This window comes from Otolemur garnettii, unplaced genomic scaffold, assembly GCF_000181295.1.
Source record: "Otolemur garnettii isolate 467f Iridium unplaced genomic scaffold, OtoGar3 scaffold00115, whole genome shotgun sequence".
Lineage (NCBI taxonomy): Eukaryota > Metazoa > Chordata > Mammalia > Primates > Galagidae > Otolemur > Otolemur garnettii.
This window is the reverse complement of record NW_003852510.1, coordinates 2,885,809-2,893,134: the sequence shown is the minus strand read 5'-3', so window position 1 is coordinate 2,893,134 and position 7,326 is coordinate 2,885,809. Positions and strand designations below refer to the sequence as shown.

The 7,326-nt window shown below is 50.3% G+C and overlaps 1 protein-coding gene across 1 annotated transcript in view; it reads left to right on the top strand.

The window, feature by feature from the left end:
• PLEKHH1 (pleckstrin homology, MyTH4 and FERM domain containing H1) overlaps window positions 1–7,326 on the top strand; it is a 56,575-nt gene that overhangs the window by 24,188 nt on the left and 25,061 nt on the right. Inside the window, exons 4-8 of the mRNA XM_012809881.2 lie at window positions 184–267; window positions 1,148–1,229; window positions 1,310–2,064; window positions 6,117–6,195; window positions 6,877–6,968. Of these exons, the coding sequence (XP_012665335.1) occupies window positions 184–267; window positions 1,148–1,229; window positions 1,310–2,064; window positions 6,117–6,195; window positions 6,877–6,968 (1,092 nt within the window). The remainder of the gene's footprint in view (window positions 1–183; window positions 268–1,147; window positions 1,230–1,309; window positions 2,065–6,116; window positions 6,196–6,876; window positions 6,969–7,326) is intronic.

Sequence of the window (7,326 nt, the reverse complement as noted above, 5' to 3'; positions counted from 1 at the left end):
GGGTCTGTCTCAAAAAAAAAAAAAAAGATTTTTTTTTTTAAATTATATCTGAATTTATTTTTTTTTGTACTGGATCAACCCCATCTGGTCTCTTGATGTTTCTTCCCAGGGTTTCCCACCTCTAGTTGTTCACTTTCCTGGTCCCCGTTGTGAGGAACTAAATGCCATCTCACTTTCTTGTAGAAGCAGATAAGAGCTGAGGAAGCAAAAATTGTTCAAGAGAAAGCCGCCAAGATCAAGGAATGGGTGACACTAAAGTTAGCAGAGGTGAGTTGAAAATTCCCCTGGTGGTCCTGGCCTGGAGGTGTGGCCAGCAGCTGCCCTCATCCCCAGAGTTTTCCTGCCTCCTTCCATTTATGGTTCCTTGACTGACCTTCAACCATTTGTCCTTTGTACAGCTTGAATGCTGAGTCACCTCACTTCACTTTCTGTGACAAAAATCTCAAGCACTATTACTACTAATTGGTTTGTTGCCTACATTCATAATTAGAAGAAATGTTAAAATTTTAATTAGAAGTTACTGAAACTAAAGATGAAACCTTGATTCTTTTTGTCTGTTTTTTAATTTTTTTTTTCTTTTGAAACAAAAGTCTCATGCAGTTGCCCTAGGTAGAGTGCTGTGGCATCACAGCTCATAGCAACCTCAAACTCTTGGGCTCAAGTGATCCACTTGCCTCAGCCTCTTGAGTAGGAGGGACTACAGGTGCCCGCTACAACACCTGGCTATTCTTAGAGATAGGATCTCGCTCTTGCTCAGGCTGGGCTTAAACAGAGCTAAAGCAAGGCCACCTGCTTCGGCCTCCCAAATTCTAGGATTATAGGCATGAGTCGCTGCATTGGCTTTTTTTTTTTTGAGACAGAGTCTCACTTTTTTAACCTGGGTAGAATGACACAGCTCATAGCAACCTCAAACTCCTGGGTTCCAGAAATCCTCCTGCCTCAGCCTCCCAAGTAGTTGGGATTATAGGTATGAACCACAATGCTCAGCTAGTTTTTCTATTTTTAGTAGAGATGGGGTCTCACTCTACTTAGGCTGAGCTCAAGCAATCCACCTGCCTCGGCTTCCCAAAGTGTTAGAATTACCGGCATGAGCCACTACACCTAGCTAGGCTTGTTAGTCTAAATCTTCATTTTTCTTTTTCACTAGCTTGAGATGGAGAATCAGCACCTGAAAAGCTGTAATCAGCACCTAGTAGAGCAAGTGGGAGCCCTTCAAGATGCGCTTGAAGGTAGGCAGGTGGGCTGGGTACGTGTAGGGGGTGGGCTGAGCTGAGGGAGCTCAGTGCACCTGTTCTTGCCCCAACTACAGGTCTTCAGATGGCTCCTTCAGGGAAGCTCCTGGGAGACCCCCGGGGAGCCCCAGAGGAGGAATCTGTTTCTTCAGGGCCAGGAACCCAGACTGTGGGCCAGGACAGTGGTCCCCAGGTCCAGGATCTAAAGCTGGATCTGTCTGCATCTTCTCCAGATGCTCTGAGGAGCAAGGACTCTGTTTCTAAAACAGGAAACCCTCTGGAGGATTCTGGTTCCAGTGTGGTTCACTCTGGGGAAATAGCAGAGGCTAAGACACCTCAACCGCATCTGGAAAGAGAAGGGTGTCCTCACCAGTTGAGCATGAAGACTCTTACTCCCAGACATGGTTCAGCTTCTTGGGGTGAGGGCCTGGTCACTGCTCAGGGAGTAATGCTCCCTGGAACAAAGACCTCTGCCAGAGAAGGTGGCCCTGGCAGCAGCCTGACCCTGCCAAAGGTGCGGGCTCCTCGCACCCCTCGTGACAGCATCCAGGTGGCCAAAAGGCACCACAGCCAGCCGCAGGCAGGCCCTGGGCACTTCCACCACGTGGTGAGCATTGAGATTGGGGCCTTCTCAGCAATCCAGCCCTCTGGCCTTCACAAGCTGGAGGCCCAAGCTGAGTCTCGGGAAGAACCTGAGCAGATGGAGATGGAGGAGCCACCCCCAGCAAGGAAGGAGGAAAGAAAGAGCCCAAAGACCTTGCAAGCTGAGCTGGAGGAAGTAGAGCTGGGGAAGAAACCACCCACACCCCCCCTGCACCGGTTTCCATCCTGGGTAAGAGGCAACCTCGGGTGGTGGGACGGAGCTAAGGACAGGATCCCTACTCCCTGCTCATCCACCTGCCGAGCAGGAGGTGAGGTTGGTGTCCTTGCAGTCCTGGGAGGAAGGGACTGTGGACCCTGCCTGCCCAGACCACCAACTTGCTATCCTCATTTCATCTTTGCATTTTTTTTAATATTATTTTTTTTCTATTTGTTGATTAGAAGATGGAATCATTTCATCTTTGTGGTTCTTTGAGGTGGTTTAGTATGGTGGGTAAGAGCACAGGTCCCAGAAGCAAATCTCTAGGATTGAATCTCTAACTGTATGACCCTGGACGTGTTACTAAACATCTGTGCCTCTGTTTTCCTATCTATAAAATGGGAATAGTAGAACCTATTTATAGGGTTGTTATGAAAGTATTCACAGTGGTGGTTTACAGGTAGTGGTACGTAACCACTGCCTATTCTTTTTTTTTTTTTTTTTTTTGAGACAGAGCCTCAAGCTGTACCCCTGGGCAGAGTGCTGTGGCATTACAGCTCACAGCAACCTCCAACTCCTGGGCTCAAGCGAGTCTCCTGCCTCCGCCTCCCAAGTAGCTGGGACCACAGGCGCCCGCCACAACGCCCGGCTATTTTTTGGTTGCAGCCATCATTGTTGTTTGGCGGGTCTGGGCTGGGGATTCGAACCCACCACCTTAGGTGTACGTGGCTGGCGCCTTAGCGGGTTGAGCTATAGGCGTCGAGCCAGCCACTGCCTATTTTTATTCCTGAGGCTTAGCTTCCTTATTTGTGACACTGGATAAAATGATGTGACAGCTGGTGAAATTGCTTCAGAAGCAGCAGTCTGAGGTGGGGGTAGAGGATACAGAGGAAACAGGACTGGCCGAACACTGATCTTTGCAGAGCTGGGTAATGGGTACATGAGGTTGATTGTTACACTATACCCCCTGCTTTTGTGTCAGACATTTTCCATGATAAAGAATAAAAATAAGCATGGGGCAGGCTACATAAATGACATTCCACAGGTCATTGGTGAGGATGACACAAGGGTATGAAGGGCTTAGTAACACGTCCCAGCCTGTGGGAAAGATCCTTACCTGTTCAAGGAGTTACATGCTGTTTCTCCCTTTTACAGATTAGGAAACCGCTTAACTTCACAGATTTAGGTCCTGACCCGAGGTCATGTGGTGGTTAGTGAGGGAGCCAGGCCTTAAGTCCAGGTCCAGCTGCCTCTGAAGCCCCCTCTCCCAGTCTGGCCATGTGCTTCTAGGGGGCAATATTGGAGCAGCCTCTTACCAGTGGGCAGACTCCCAGGTGCTGCTGTGGTGGGAGACAAGCATCTGAGTGTCAGCTCCTGGCAGCAGAGGGAATGGGGAGTCACATCAGGGTGACACCATACCATACAGCTGCTTAGGAGACCTGTATTTTCAGCAGCACCTTCCAGGTTCTCCTTCTGAAATGCTGGTTCAGGGAGGCTTTGCGGCTACATCCTTAGCAGTGACCTCCAACTCACTGCTGATTGCAAGGATACCTCCAAGAGTGGAGACCCAGCCGAGCCTCGGGGCAGGGCCTGGAGGAACACAGGGGATGGAAAATGCCGGTCCCAGGGGCTGCCGACTCTCTTTTTGCTCTGGAGTCCTAAAGCAGAGTTGGGGAGTGAAAGAGTATTCAGGATGTGGCCAGAGGGCTCAGCGGAGAGAAGAGTTGCTCACTCTCACACTTTGCCAAATTACAGCTATCCACTGTGATGGGCCGGAGTGGGTCTTGAGCTCTGCCTGTACACGTGGAGGGGAGGGGTGAGACGGAGAGAATAAGTATATAAAATGCTATGATGACATTCTCCCCACATGAACATCAGCCAAATTCTGGGTCTTCCTACAGACCCTTTCTGCTCTCAGCTGGGTCCCAGGGACCCAAAAATCACCCAAAGAAATTTAAGGAGAATGTGTTTCTTGTTTACAGTCCTCTTAGTAGCTTGCTTCTGGGGAAAATAAGACCCAATGTCAGCTCCATCCCAGTTCCCTGAGGCTCCTGGCTGGCAGAGAGCTTACGGAGCTCAGTGGCCAGAGTGTCCAGTCTCTCTCTCTCTCTTAGGCAGGACCAGCTGGCAGTGACCATCTGGGGGAAAGGCAAAGACTGGAAATTCAGAGGGCATTTCTCAATGTCCTCATTTCTCAAGTGAGAAATACTTATGTGCTTTCAGGCATTATTAGATTAGTGGTCCCCAACCTTGCCACCAGGGACTGGTTTCATGAAGCTGATTTTTCCACAGACAGGGAGGGTGGGTGGGGTGGCAGGCAGTGAGTGATCTGACAGGAGGCAGAGCTTGGGTGGGGATGGGGAGTGGCTGTAATTTGGTCCTTGTCCTCCTCGTTCCTAACAGACCACAGAGACTGGAACCTCTTTTGGCACCAGGGACCAGTTTCGTGGAAGACAGTTTTTCCACATGACAGGGCTGGGGGTGGGACAGGAGGTGGAGCTCAGGTGGTGATGCTATGCAGCCTGGTGCTGGTCCACAGCGGCCCGCAGCATTAGATAACCTTTTGTCAAACAGTCCTGTTTTGTTTAACCTAATTCCTTCAAATTTCATTTCCTCTGTGAAGTTAGAGGCCTGTCCTTGGTTGAATTCCATGACCACTGTGGGCAGAAATAATCGTGTAATGCTGAATTTTGCCCCTTGAACCTTGCATATCTGCCCTGTGTAAGCAAGAATGCCCTGCCCATTGCAGTGCCCTCCCTGACAGCCTGCCTCACCGTCTCCGGCTGTTACCTGCTGCCCCCCAGTTATGTTAATGTCTCATCATCCCCTCTCCCCATTTGCCCCAGAGTTGCTGCTTCCCTCTGGGGCAACCTCCCACCATGAAGCCCACCTCCCTTCCAGTTCCATCCTCAGCCCAGTTGGCCCCATGGTGACAGTTGTCCAGCTGCTTCTGGGAGCCGCATGGCATTCCTCCAAAGGCAGGCCTCAGCCTCTGAGACTCACCAATCACCCGAGTGGGCCCTTGTTTTTTCCCTTTAGGGTTAGTGGAGAAAACAGATATGGAAAGGCATAGACAGGCCTTGTGGGTGGTTTGGGCCAATCAAAGCGATTAGATAAAGCTCCCCTGCTGCTTCAGACCCCTAGGCACCCTGAGGATGGGCATTCTTCTATAGACCTGTCACTCGTATTGGGGTTCTGGTTTCACACTGGGTTAAACAGCCTTTGTAGGTTGGCCCTGAAGCCTAACCATGACATGTTAAAACATTCTTACTATAGGCAGAAACATGAGTTCTAGGTTCCAAATGACTGTCTTGTCACAAAACTCTTGAGGTGCTCGCTTGTCATCCCAGCACTTTGGGGAGACTGAGCCGGAAGGATTGCTTGAGGCCAGGAGTTAGAGACCAGCCTAGGCAATAGTAAGACCCTGTCTCTACAAAATAAGAAAATTAATTTGGCATAGTGATGCACCTGTATGTAGTTCAGCTACGCAGGAGGCTGAGGCAGGAGGATCTCTTGAGCCCAGGACTTTGAAGTTGCAGTGAGTTGTGATGACACCACTGCACTCCAGCCTGGACAACAGAGTCTTTGATACAAGACCCTATCAAAAAAAAAAAAAAAAAAAAAGAAACCCCAAAAACAAAACAACAAAAATCATGCCCTCATTCTATGGCCCTGATGTCCTCATTACCAACACTCCCAACTTCTGGGGGTGCGATCCTAAAATCTGAGGGTCTCTAGAAGAGGCAATATTCCTAGCAGCAGGTTACTGCTCCTCCTTTTGACCCTCCTTTTCCCCAAGTGTAAGGGTGGAGGTAAGAGAGGGAATGAGTATCTGTGGGGCACTGATTATATTCCAGGTGTTCCATGTTTATGTTAATTATGTCACTGATTCTCACAGCAGCTTGAAAGGTAAGTATTAACCTCCTTGGAAGAAAAGGAGGCTCAGAAATGAAGGAAACAAGATTCCTCAGCCAGCCACTGGCCCTCCTGGGATGTGGACGCAGGTCTGCCCACCTCCAGCACCAGGCTTTTACCTCCACATGGCCAGAGGGGCTGGGGTGGACACAGTCCTCTCCTCGTTGCAGGAGAGCCGAATCTATGCTGTGGCCACATCGGGCATGCAACTCTCAGACGTGCCTCCCAAGAGCAACGCTGCCTGCTGTGGTGAGTTCCAAGGGAGGCAGGAGGGGAACCAAACGCCCACGCGGCAGGGTGGGCAAGAGGGGAAAGACTCTGAGCAACACCAGGGCCAGGCCTGCCTGGCACCCCATTCCCTTCCCTAACAGGTGAAGTTCAGGTGAAATCACAGCAAGGGCTACCTGGAGGGAAAAGGAATCATGCAGGTTCAGCTCATCACAGGGTTGTAGCCAGCGGAGAGCTGGAAGGGACCTTGGAGGGTCCTCCAGCCCAGCACCTGCACAGGCTTCCTTCTGCAGGGTGAGGGTTGTGGGTGTGAGGAGCCCAGGTGCCCTGACTCAGATGAGCCCCACCCACTGACTTCTGAATCTACAGTTCTTGCAGCAAGGGCAGAGCCCGTACCAACATGATTGATAACTCAGCTTTGGCAAGAGTGGGACAGAGTGCCAGCCTCCAGGAGCATAAGATGATTAAAGGGCGAGGGTTTTAGACTCTGCTGTGCTGGGTCCTTTACTGCATGGGGAGCACTTCAAAGGAAGTCAGAGAATGGAAAGGAGGAAGAGAAGGCCTTGGCCCCTCTGAGATCTGTTACCTAGTCTGCTCCCGCACAGCTGTCTCCGTCCTCCTCGTCTGCCCTGTCCTCTGCCTCCCCCACACTGGTCCTGGGTTTTACCGCTGAGTTAATTTCCTTCCCCTTTCCCTGCTCAGCTTCCAGCCCTCCTGCTCGTGCATCCCCTGGGCCTTTCTCTGGCCTCATCTACAAGAATCTCACTGTGCCTGTCTACACAGCACTGAAGGGGGTAAGAAACTGCTGTGCAAAGAGGGGGTGTCCCCTTTAGGAGCGGCCTATGGTCTTGGCATGCAGTGACTGGGGTGGGGCTTTACGGTCAGGTCTTTGTACACAGTGAGCCTGGTCAGGGAGCTCAGCCTGTCATATGTCATTCTGTTGTGTTGTTTATTTTTATTAGGTTGTTAATTATAAACTTTCTACATTTACGAAAGTTTGAATCAGTACGAGTGTGACCAAAGTAAGAAGTTAAGGTTAAACCTGTGTCTGCTTCGCCTCTCTCTCTTATCTTTTCTCAACTGTCTCACTTACCAGGTCCTGGAGGGCAGTGAGGCTCCTTCCAGAATTGTTTTTTTTTTTTTTTTTTTTTT